The following is a 12,635-nucleotide window of genomic DNA, read 5'->3' as shown; positions in this document are numbered from 1 at the left end:
AAAAAAAAAATCAAAATTACAATCCACAATCTTCTCAGGGGCAGCTGGTACAACTACTGAGGTCATTCTGGTCAAAATGAGACACTATACCATTCAACATTCAACTACTAGTTTTATTATTAATATAGTCATCTCAGTCACGTGTCAAACATTTGAAATGTATTCCCAGAAAATTGTTGCCACTGTAGAACACCAATTTTCCTTGTATGATTAAACTCAAAATCCATGTCCAACTGAAAGGCATTGGCTCAAGAGAAAGGGATCATATTCGCTCATGGCACTTTTGGTTCGCAAAATAGGCTAAAATGACTCCAGTAATAAACCTATTCCTTTGTTTGATTATTCCCCTTACAAAGGAAATGGAGATTTATGGCCTCCTCTAGGTATTAAGCTATTCCCGAATTATCAAGAATAGCATAAAATTGCTATTTCATATTTTACCATTAATTAAATCTAAAATTTGCACCTCTTTCAGATTCAAACTCTTAAGCCTTCACAAAATATTTATTTGATTCTATGGTGAATATATATGGTATTTAACAAATAGACTAAAATTTAACAAACAGTCTATACAATGTGGATATGAATATTTTCTATATATATATATATATATATATATATATATATATATATATATTATATTTATAGGGAGGGGATACCATATTACATCAAATGCCTCCATTGAGGAGCCGAGCCTATCACCTCCCACATAGGAGAGCAGCGTGGTACCATTGGACTACAAGATCCTTAAATTAATAAAAGTGTAATATAATTTCTAAAGTCTATTTTTTTACGCGTAGCAAATAATAGAATACAATTAATATCATATTCTTTGTCGATTCCATTCCTTATGGAATAGGATTCCAATTACCTATTAATTCCTTCTGAACCAAACGTGCTGTCAAAGTATGAGGTATGCAGCAACCCTATTGAGAGAAGGAGAAATGTACAGGATGTTACTTTCAGGGAGTTATGTCTCTATGATCAGAATGACGCGAAGCCAGTAAAACCTTCCTCGTTTCGTCCCAGGTTAATAATCCATGGAAGCATTAGATCATTGAACAAAATGACTTAGCTGGATCACCATCACACTTATATCATCAAAGGAGCCTCTTGTGAGTGCCAAGTTAACAAGCTCTTTGCAAGCAGAGAGTGGGTGTGGTTTGTCAACACCTATGCACAAAGGCCTGACTGTATCAACTGCCTCCTGATTACTAACCTGCAAATGAGATAAGAATTGGGTATTTTAGATCACAATCTCTCAAGAACCGAAACTTTTATCTGCAATTAGAAGTGTATTTGGCTTGTTAATTTACCTTGTCCCAGACTCCATCAGAAGCCAGGATTAAGAATTCGAAGTCGGGTTCAGTGAACACTGTCTTCGTTTCCGGTTCTGCAATTACCCATTTTTTCAATTGGGCGTCCCCTATTCCTCTTGACACAGCAAGGGATCCCTGAATTCTCCAAACACCGCGGCAGCAATCAACATAACCACCCTGCAAGACCAAGCATTTTTTCGAATTGAGTAAACAGATTGATTGCTAAATCATTTTACCAAGCAATCTTTACATCTGAGAAGAATAGATCCATCATGCAACTCACCAGTGCCTCAATTCTTTCTCTCTCGCTTTCCCTCGAGGGGCGGTGATCGAGAGTGAGGACCTCTGCCATTCCTCCTCGGCTCATAACAGCGCGACAATCACCAGCATTCGAGACAACAAGTTTGCCTTTGTGAATCAATGCTGTTACACAGCTTGCTCCACTCCTGACATTTTGCTTTAGAAACTCTTCATCAGTGGTGAGATAACCCTCCTTAACCGCAGCTTCGATATCTTCTTCACTTCTTATGCCCACCTTGTTCATAATATTCCTACCCATATTTCTTGCTGCGAACTCTGCAGCTTTCACTCCTCCATGTCCATCAAATACGCCGAAGAAAGCCTGAAGAGTGAAGAGCACAGATTTAATTAAAACCTTGATTTCATTCACGGTGAACAAGACGCGATCCTTCAATTAAGGCGAGTAAAAGAACTAATACAATGATTTAATTTTTCGGTCAGGCATATATACAAACACTTTCAATCTGTTTTCCCCTATGTCTAGGATTGTGATTGCAAGGAGATCATATTGCATGACTATATGAATCTGTTTTTAAAAACTTAATTACACACTCATATATCCATTGAAATGATCAATATGCCGATGATAAGAATCCAGTAAACAGGTTTTTTTCGATCGAAGCTTATGAAAATGAAGAAAATCTCAATGAAGCGAGAAAGGCTGGAGTGAATTACCTGTTTAGAGCCTTGCTGGTGATCAACGAAGGCCGAATACCTATCCTCCATAGCACCCCGTTTCCCTCTTTTGCAATACACGGAGTAGCCTTCTCCTTCAACCTCTACCTCATCCAATCTATCGCCGTCCCTCGGAGTCTGCAGACTCGGCTCGAAACTCAACGCCGCCATCGGAATATTAATCCTCGCCGGCCTCTTCCTCTTCAGAACCGGCGTTGACGAGGTTGAGCAAATCGGCTCTTCATTAATCCCGTTCAGGATGATATTACGCGTCTGGGTGGGACGCCGGAGAGTCAACGGGCACAAGGTCGACGGCGGCGGCGTCACGGTGGACGGTGACAGGGAGGAGGAAGCATAAAGGCTCCGGCCGATCGGAGATGAAGCCGTTGATTTGCTGAACACCGGCGACGGTGAGAACACCGGTGAATGAACTACTGCGATAGACATTTTTGCTCCGAGTTTGATCCGTTCAAATTCAGTAGCGCAGAATGAATCGGAGCAAGGTCAGTAGCTTTATTTATACATGAATGGGAAAGCTATAGGTACTTCACGCTCTCGTAAACTTCGTGAAAACACGCGCGAGTACTTTTCTTACTCATTTCTCTAAATTTATCCTTTTCTCCCTAACATTTCTTTAAAATTACTCGTACTATTTAAGTTTTTTTTTTTTTTCCTAAATATTATTCTGTTGAATCCCCAACCCAAGGGACCCCACTCTCCAACCCGACGGGACATATGGATGTAAGTCATGGTAACTCAGCTGAACACAGAGGTTAGACTTTTATTTACTGCACTACTAAATATTTTACTATGTACGGAGTAATAAATACATTACCAGTACAATTTTTTTGACAAGCAAAATTAGTAGTCACTACTCGAATGTGCATACTAAAGATACAAATTGCATTATAAAGACTCTGTAATATGTACGATAAAATATTGGTAAAAATCGAAGTCATGACATTCTAGAACGATAAACATGTTTCATTCATTCGGTTACCTATTTCAATACTACATCATAACTTTTTATATTAATAAACTGCTTCTAAATTAATTAAACTTATAAACTATAAAGTTATCTCAACTAAACATAAATTTAATGCATATAACATTGTCTCCGTTTTTTAAAGTTAAGATTGAGAAATTCATGATTTTTTTTTAATTTAAATGAAGAAAAATGGTCAATGACTTTGTGGTCAAGTGACATGAAGTGACTCTTCTAAATTATGTCATTGGTTCAAGTCCCAGTAGGGACGATATTGACTCTTTGTACTTCAATGGTGACACCAGTTGCGTGGTGTGTGCGCTTCAATGCTCACGCACTAATACTCTATCTCCATGGTGCGTGAGCGTCACACACCAATTGCATGGAACGTGACACTCACGCGCCACAATTCACTCGCAGAAGTGGGGGACACTTTATTTATTTATTTTTTACTTCTACACCCAAAAACTTAATGTAGACACTTGTATTGGGACCAATATAAAAAAATAGTTTATCAAAGTAAAATTTAAAGAGTAAGATTTGAGAGTCCATGTAGTAGAATTTGTTTTTATTATTATCTGAACTCCACCTTTATACTAGGTGACATGTATTATGTATTGGGTAACAAGTTTATGGCTCTGTTTGGCAGAGTTTATTTAGGAGCTTATAGCTTATTTTAAGCTACTAATAAGTTATAAGCTCTGTTTGGTAATGTTCTCAAAATAAGCTACTAGCTTAAAATAAGAATTTATTTTGGAACGCTACCTTAAGTAGCGTTTCAAAATAAGCTCCTAGCTTCCTAACTTTTTTTCCATCTTTATCCTTATTATTTTAAATAAATAACATAATTTACCCTTCCCAATTAAAACCATTTTCTCTCCTCTGTCCGCAACTTTCACCGCAAATATTATTATTATTATTATTATTATTATTATTATTATTATTATTATTATTATTATTATTATTATTATTATTAGATTTGCAATAATATTACTACTTCATTATGAGATGCTAGATCATGATTATGTTAATAGTTTTATTTCAAAATGTTGATTTTTTTTTTTTAAAGACAAAATGTTAAATTTTAATATGTAAACAAACTAATTTAAATTTTATGAAGATATCCTTTTTAGTCTTTTTACATTTATCAGCTTATCAAAAAGTTAATTTTACCAAACACTTTCAATCATAGCAGCTAGCTTAACAGCTCTTCTGTTTTGAGCTCCGAGCTTATAGCTTTTCAATTTCCAGCTCCTTTTCAGCTTTCAGCTCCTAGCTTATAGCTTTTCAGCTAAGTTTGCCAAACAGAGCCAATGTTACATAAAACTTAAATGCTAATTCAACACAATAGGTGACGCATTGAAGATTGCACACGATGGCGTTGACTTTAGATAAGATCAAACGATGTACAATACATATGAGTTATTACTCCATCCATCTAGTTTTATTTGTTTGATTTAATTAATGAGATTTGATTAATAATTATTTTTAATTTAATTTTTCATAATGTTAAATATATTATTAGTATATAAAATTTATATATTAAAAACTATATTAAAAGTATTATAAAACACAAAAAAAATTAAATTTTAAAAATATTAAAAAAAACTAAGAAGAAATAGTTTACTAGACAAATAAATAGTAATAAGTAGGACAAATAAAATGTGACAAATGGAATAATAATTTGTGAAATAATTGTTGTCATTTTTTATTTGAGTTATTAGTTATGGATAACTAACTTAGATAAGTTTATCTCATTGTGTCATTTTCTAGTTAGGGTTACAAGACGAACTTCACATAGAGTTCACTTTCAAGTAGCGGTTGAGGATTTTCTCATAAATCAAACTGTGATATATATATAGGTAAAAAATGATGACTAATATAATCTATTAATTTAAGTAGATTAACGATTGATGGTTGTCGAAAAATAAAGGGAAAAATGATGGGATTAGTTTTTATAAAATATTATAAACTTGAAAGTTGACAATAATTAAAAAAAATTGACATCATATTTTTTTTTACTAAAATCTCTAACTATTGATGAATACTGATTAACGATTGAGATCGATAATCACTTTATATGTATAGTCAATGGATATACCTTGTGGTCAATGGATATACGATTGCTCCCCTAGGTGGGAGGCGTAGGGTTTAGATGGTATATGTGGGTATCCCTTTCTTTTATAATAATAAAAATATAAATAATGTTTTGATTGTATGGGGTTGGAAATATTATTTATGTTTGGTAGAATTTTTTTCTGAGTCGTTCATAATATAATACAAGATGCAGATGAATAATTTGTGGTGGAAGCACGCGACGTGGTAGGGGGTGGGGAGTGAGGGTTTATTGGCTCATCGCACTTATAGTATAGTATAGTAGGTATTAAAAGTTTCAACGTATTCTTTCAAAAAAAAAAAAAAAAAAAGAGTTTCAACGCATAGTCGTCAAAAGGCCAGGAGGCGTTCTAAAGACACAACAAATCCTTTTAACGGTCAAACACGTTAAAAATAAAAGAATAAAAGGTTGGTTTGTGCTTGGCTGGCTGGTTGGTCTCCACTTTCGTACCGCGCAACCAACGACACTATAACGCACCGTGAACCAATCTCTCCTGCTCGCTTTGGGAGAAGAAACATTAAAATATGAATACCAAATGTATGAATATTAATACAAATTTTTATTGTGAATTTTTTTTTTCAGTTCTGAATTGTAACAAGAACTGTCCATACTGCTTCAGTTTGATTGTTATTGAGTCTAGTTCTGTTCAAATCGAACCATGGTCATCCCTACATATAAGTAATAATTTGTTAGAGAATAAAAATAAATGAAATAATTATTTTAAGAGTAAAAATGTCTATTTAACATCAATGAGGGGAAAAATGTCACTTTAAAAATAATTGAGTGGGCAAATGTGAATATATGAATAATTAAGGAGAAAAAAGTGCTATAAACCTATAATTCAGAGATAAAAAGTAGCATTTTCTCTTGATTTAATTAATATTTTGTGGTGCGAAATTATGAATTAAAATTTTTTAGTTGAATTTGACTAAAATATTAAAATAAATCGATTTTTACCGGAAAAAATTAATTCAGTTTAAAATATTTTATAAATTTGATATCAAATTTACCAAATCAACGGCAAACGCAAAAATTGTGGCATGCAGTCTTGTGGGCGCCTTTAATTTGTGACTAGAGAATGGGTCACATTTTCTCTTCTGAAACATATTATTGTTCGTATTCGCCGACTTCCCCATTGCTACGCCACTTGCATAGAGTCCAAGATTCCATTATATTCCTCAAAAATATCCTAAAGGCATATGTCGCATGTCTACATACAAATGAATTTCCATTTCCATAATCCTTAATAATAAATGACAGCTTTTGTAATTAATTATATATAATCGTATATCCTCATTGTCGGTTGACGTCGCTTTTTTTTTTTTTTTTTTCTTTAATATAATTTTGTATTGCTGTATTTTTTGTTTTAGTACTATCATTCAATGTTTCAATTCCTAACGTATCCCAACAAATATGTAATATATCAAATATTATATTATATTATAAGGTTTGTTTGATATTAAAACTAGTAACTATGTGAGAACATGCATGCATACCAATTTTATATGTACATCTATGATGATTAAAGACATAAAATTTAAGAAAAAAATAGAAAAAATGTGATAGTAATTTCGTGCGCCCGTACATGAATCAGGCTATATGCAGAGTAGGGTTCCAGTGAGAACATGTGCTTAGGTGAGAACATGAGAACACATCATGTGCATCCATCTAATATTTTTAATAGTATAGATTAGATTAAGTGTGTGCGAACGCGCATTAAATGTGTGCAAACGCACTTAATCGTGTTTGCACACATTTAATGCGTGTTCGCACACACTTAATATAATATAGACTATCAAAAAATATTAGATAGATGCACTCATGCACACGATTTGTTCTCACGTTCTCACCTAAGTAAGTGTTCTCATATGATCTTATATATATATATATATATATATATATATATATATATATATATATATATAGACACACGCTTATCAACTTTTTTTCCCCTAATGTTGTGGTTACTATTAAATAGTTAAACTAACTTTATTTTATTTATTTTATCTATTTTTTTAATGTTTAGATGGGGGGTGTAGGTGCACCTCTAATTGTACGTGAACTATTATTTGTTGAGGCCTTGAGAAAATTCAACAATCAAGAGTAAGTTATAAGTAGGTTAGTGGGTAAGAAATAGAGAATCTTTTATATTATTTATAATTTTATTAGAACAAATTTTTTTAATGAGAATTTAAGGGTCGTTTACTAATCGGAGAGTTTTTCTGATTTTTTAGAAAATTAGAGAATTGGAGTTTTCTAGAAAATTGGAGAATAGAGAACAAAAAATATGTTTATTAGCACAATTCTCATTTCGAAAACAAAAAATATTTTTGAGTTTTCTAGAAAACTGAAAAACATTTTAAAACTTTTTTCTAAATGAAAAATAGAATCATCCATCTTCTATTTGACTATGTCACTATAACCACATTTTCACCATTATCAATAGTTATGATGTGCAACCGTGTGCACCATGCATGGTGCACACGGTTGCAAAACGACGTCGTTTTGACTAAAATGCGCGTCCCATTTTTTTAAAAAATATCAATTTCGATTCCCCTCAATAGCATTATGTTGTTCATTCATTGTGAATTTTTAGTTCATTCATTGTGGATATTTAGTTCATTCATATTGGATATTTAGTTCATTCATTATGGATTTTGTGTTATTCATTCACCGTGGATATATAGTTATGAATTTGTGGATATATAATTGAAATTATACAAAAAAAAATGATATTGCCGGGAATCGAACCTGATTTTTTTTTTTAAAAGTGGACACGCGTTTTTAGTCCAAACAACATCGTTTTTACAACCGTGCACACAGTTGCACAGCATAATTTGTGCACCATTATCTACTTACATATTTATTCATTACTATGATTACATTCATTATCAACATCTTCTATCTTTTCTACTTGCTTTACTTATTTAAACATAACTTATTTAGACATTATACACATTATCAAAATAAAAAATTGAACTCTATATCAAGTTTTAGATTTTTATTGAACTCAATAGAATATTAATTCGGATATTTTTAGTTATGTTATATTGTAATACAAATTCGGTCCCGGATATCGAATATTGAAAATTTCACATATCCTAGAATTCCAAGTGAAAATTATATATTTATATACATGTCATTCAAATGAATATATCGAAAAATATTTTAAATATTAGCAAAAAAAATTTTAATCTAAAATTTAGGTCAACATAATACTTAATAGGTTATTGGTTCATATATATATATATATATATATATATATATATATATATATATTTATTTATTTATTTATTTATTTATTTATGTTATATAGAAATATAAATTTGGTTCAAATATCAAATGTAAAAATCTTACATATATTAGATTTACATGTAAAAAAATATTTATTCAATTTAAACCAAACATATCTAAAAATATTTTAAATATAATATTTAAAAATTACTCGAAATTAAACTTATGTTAATTTTATAATGTTAATCTAAAAAAATAAATTTGAAAAAATAAGTGTTAGTAAACGAGTTTTCTAAACATAAAACAGAGAATGAAAAACAAAAAATGAAAAATAAAAAATTAGAAAACAGATAACATATAACAGTTTTCGTTAGTAAACGGGCTCTAATTATTTCTCATTATTTTTCATACAAGTTAATTAATTATATATGACTACTATACATTTAATTTATTTGTTAACGTTTTATGTATAAACTAGTATTTTATATGCGTGATACACAAAAATATATGCTCAATATTAATACTTATGTTAAAATTTTAATTATATTTAATTTTTTTTAAAAAAATAATAGTATATACGTTTTTTTTTAAAAAAAAAATTCATAGTTGTAAGCAGACAACTGATGAAATGGATGGTAACCTGCTATCAAGTGAAATTGTATACATTTGAGGTGTTCAGTGGTCTAATTGCATTTTTTTTTTCGTTCAGTGGCGTAATTGTACTTTCAGGTTACGTTCAGTGCCCAATTTGGACCTTATTCCATACAAAAACTTAACAAAAAAATGGATATAAATCAACGTATAACCTGTATTGAGACTTATTATGTTTTTAGATATGAGATATTTTGGAGTACCGTTTGTTTAGTAGATTTTTTAATAAAGTTTTAAAGATATTTTATTTTCATTAATAGTGAATTAAATTAAAACTCTTCTTAATAGTAATTTCAGAGATAAGACCTTGTAGTCTAATGGTACCAAGGTTGCATTATCATATGGAAGGTTGTGGGTTTGAACCTCAATGGAAGAAGTTTTTGGTGATTGTTTATAGAACAAGCCGAAGTTAAACAACAATGATCTCAAACACCACTCTCACCCTATTTTGGAAACCTAATGACTTAGTCTAAAATATGTTAAATACATGATTGAACTTAATTATATTATTGTCAACCCTATCTTAGTTTAGCTTGTCACACATGATATTTCTAATGCAATTACATTTCTTGTGTACTTTATGAGCTATTATATAGAAACAAAGTCTAACCAATGCATATTTTCAAATGGGGTTACAAGTTTCTCCTGTCAAAAGAAAAATAAAAAGAAGAGTGAATAAAAATTCATAGTTTTCAAAAATAAAAATAAAATCATAGCTAATCTCATAGATACATATAGCCAATGACCTTAGCTTGTGGTCTAGTGGTATGTGATGACTCTTTCAATTGAGAGGTATGGGTTTGATCCCCAATGAATGTGATATTGACTCTTTTGTGCTTCAGTAAATTTAGAAAGTAATTATGAACGAATACTATATTGTAACAGAGTTATTAGTAGTACTCAAATATATATATATATATATATATATATATATATATATATATACGAAAAATCAAATGTACAAATAGGTAAATTGACAGAAATATCCTCATATTCATTCAAAAGTTCACATTCATAATGTAATAAAAAATGATTGCCAAAATGCCAACGCATGATACAATGGAAGCCAAAACTTTACAGTTCATGACTATAATCTGTATTATTAAATCATCATTAACAATTAAAAAAAAAATTGAAAAAAAGAGAATTAAAAATAATCGAAACTTGGACCGCCGTCGCCGGTGACGTATTCAGTGACGGTGGAACTGAATTTAATTGGAGATTTTAATTATTATTCTTCTTTTAAATTCCCTTTTTAATTTTAATTGGTTATTATATACTCCGGTCTCGGTAAATAGTGTACATTTAGGTGGAAAGACGCCTGACTAAGAAAGAGTCTGAAGTCATATTATATGTGTGGACTTCTCCAGTCAATTTTGTTACTTAGTCTTCCATTGGTATATTACTAATTTTGACTGATGACTTTTTGCGTGTTTGAGCAATTCCTCGCTCTTTTCTACGGCTTCCCGACTGTGATTTTTTTTTTTTTTTTTGATACATTATGTACCTACTTTTAACTTTTTTTTTTTTAATTTTATTTTAATGTTACTGGTCCTATTACATTGTAGTATCTGTTCGTATACTTTCTCAACCTACTGAAACACAAAGAACCAATAACGCCTCCACTAAGGCTCGCTCGAACTCGTAACCTTTCAAATGGAAGTCCAACCCGGGTACCATTAGACCACATAGTCTTGGTTACCTATTTTTAACTTAAGTTTACATATTAGCCCAAAAAGGATGATTAAGTTTTTTTTTTTCTTAAAAGATGATTAAGTTTTTTTTTTTTCTTAAAAAATAATTTTTTTTTTTTTTTTTTTGGATTTTTGTGTGTGTAATCTAAGGTTTCTATCGTTGGATACAATGATTAATCCATTCGCTTAAATGTAAGCGCTTCTAAGAGTGGGACAACTGTCATGGAGAGGCTACTCCCAGGAACGGAGCCAGGATTATATGATGCGGGGGCCAATCATGATTTAAGAGTGAACAATTACATACATTAATATTTATTTAATATATACCAAAATAGATCATTATATTACAAATGTACTAAAATTTAGAATGTCTCTCTTGCATATCACGAAAATCATTTATAATTGAAAAAAGTATCAATTCTTTGAGATTTTTCAGGACAACTTTCAGAATTCAATTGATCAACACTTGTAGATGGATTTACTTGAGATGATGAATCTTCAGAATTATTTCTTTTAAAAAAAGTATTAATTCTTTGTGTCTTTTTTCATTATAGCTCAATCTTCATACTTTCACAATTAATCACAATGTTACTATTTTGGTAAGTCAATTAAACATTTAAACTAACCAAGTCAATTAACATTTAAACATATAATTCTACAAGACCCACACACAGACGCACTACCACTCCTACAAAGTACAAATTAGTATAGTATTATTCATTCAAATCATCAAATGAGTAATGCCATAAAACAAATGAGGACAAAGCACATAAAGACTAGTGGGATACAAATATACAATATTTAAATTCATTTTTGTTTTAAATTCATTAATGTAGTATTATTCATTCAATTCATTTATTTAAATTATGTCTTCCGATCCACAACAGTTTCTCTTTCTTTCTTCTCACTTCTTCTGTTTTAGGTTTTCGTATTTTTTTTTGCCAACCAAATTAAATTCATTTTTGTTGTTTGGAATTATTCTATTGTATGAGTATAGACTAAGACACTGAGCTATTTAATCTGAATTCTATGTGTGTTTCTTAATCTCTGCTACTCTGCTAGTTTGATGTTAGTCATTAATGGAAGAAAACTAAAAGCATAAACTTAAAGACAAGAAACTTTGAACATTGGAGTTAATAATAAATGCACTCTCCCACAAAAATATATAATAATACAAATTTACAAAGTAATTATTTAAAACTTCAAAAAATGAAAAAAAAATCCATATTAATTGTTGAAGAGAAGAAGAATAGATGATTGAAGCAGATGAAAACCAAGAGTGAGAAACCTAAAAGCTTGTTCTGAAAGCTAAATAGTAGAAGACATAACATTTGTTGGGGGTTTCAAAAGAAAAAAAATATTTGTTTTGGGAGGCTCACTGGTACTACTGTACTAGGCTACTACTAAGCTAGGCTAAGTCGATAGTACTTTTTTTTTTTTTTTTTTTTTTTTTTTTTTGGGTGATATAGTTAATGTTTTGATTTGAGTGTCATACTACTAAATATATTTATATTTTAGTACATTTGATGAGATTATGATATGAGATTTTAACTCAAATTTATAAGTTGGAGAAAAGTATAATTTACCATCATACTAAACATTGAAATTCAATTATAATTTTATAAGGACATTTGTAATTATAGCATCTCCATCAATTATTC

General features: G+C 30.5%; 1 protein-coding gene and 1 long non-coding RNA gene across 2 annotated transcripts; one reads left to right on the top strand and one right to left on the bottom strand.

Moving 5' to 3' along the window:
* Positions 1–746: 746 nt before the first annotated feature.
* Positions 747–12,178, top strand: LOC109154989. The gene is made up of 3 exons (XR_002049833.1): positions 747–763; positions 7,251–7,253; positions 12,090–12,178. It is a non-coding gene; the product is annotated as an uncharacterized LOC109154989 (long non-coding RNA).
* Positions 886–2,796, bottom strand: LOC109154986 (putative protein phosphatase 2C 53). The gene is made up of 4 exons (XM_019302724.1): positions 2,295–2,796; positions 1,603–1,941; positions 1,317–1,496; positions 886–1,219 (listed from the first exon to the last, which is right to left on the bottom strand). Exons 1-4 carry the CDS (start codon positions 2,739–2,741, stop codon positions 1,055–1,057), a joined length of 1,131 nt encoding a protein of 376 aa, XP_019158269.1. The 5' UTR covers positions 2,742–2,796; the 3' UTR covers positions 886–1,054.
* Positions 12,179–12,635: the final 457 nt, after the last annotated feature.

Source organism: Ipomoea nil, unplaced genomic scaffold (genome assembly GCF_001879475.1).
Source record: "Ipomoea nil cultivar Tokyo-kokei standard unplaced genomic scaffold, Asagao_1.1 scaffold2662, whole genome shotgun sequence".
Taxonomy (NCBI): domain Eukaryota; kingdom Viridiplantae; phylum Streptophyta; class Magnoliopsida; order Solanales; family Convolvulaceae; genus Ipomoea; species Ipomoea nil.
Note: the sequence above shows the minus strand (reverse complement) of the source record. Positions and strands in the feature narration are given on the sequence as shown.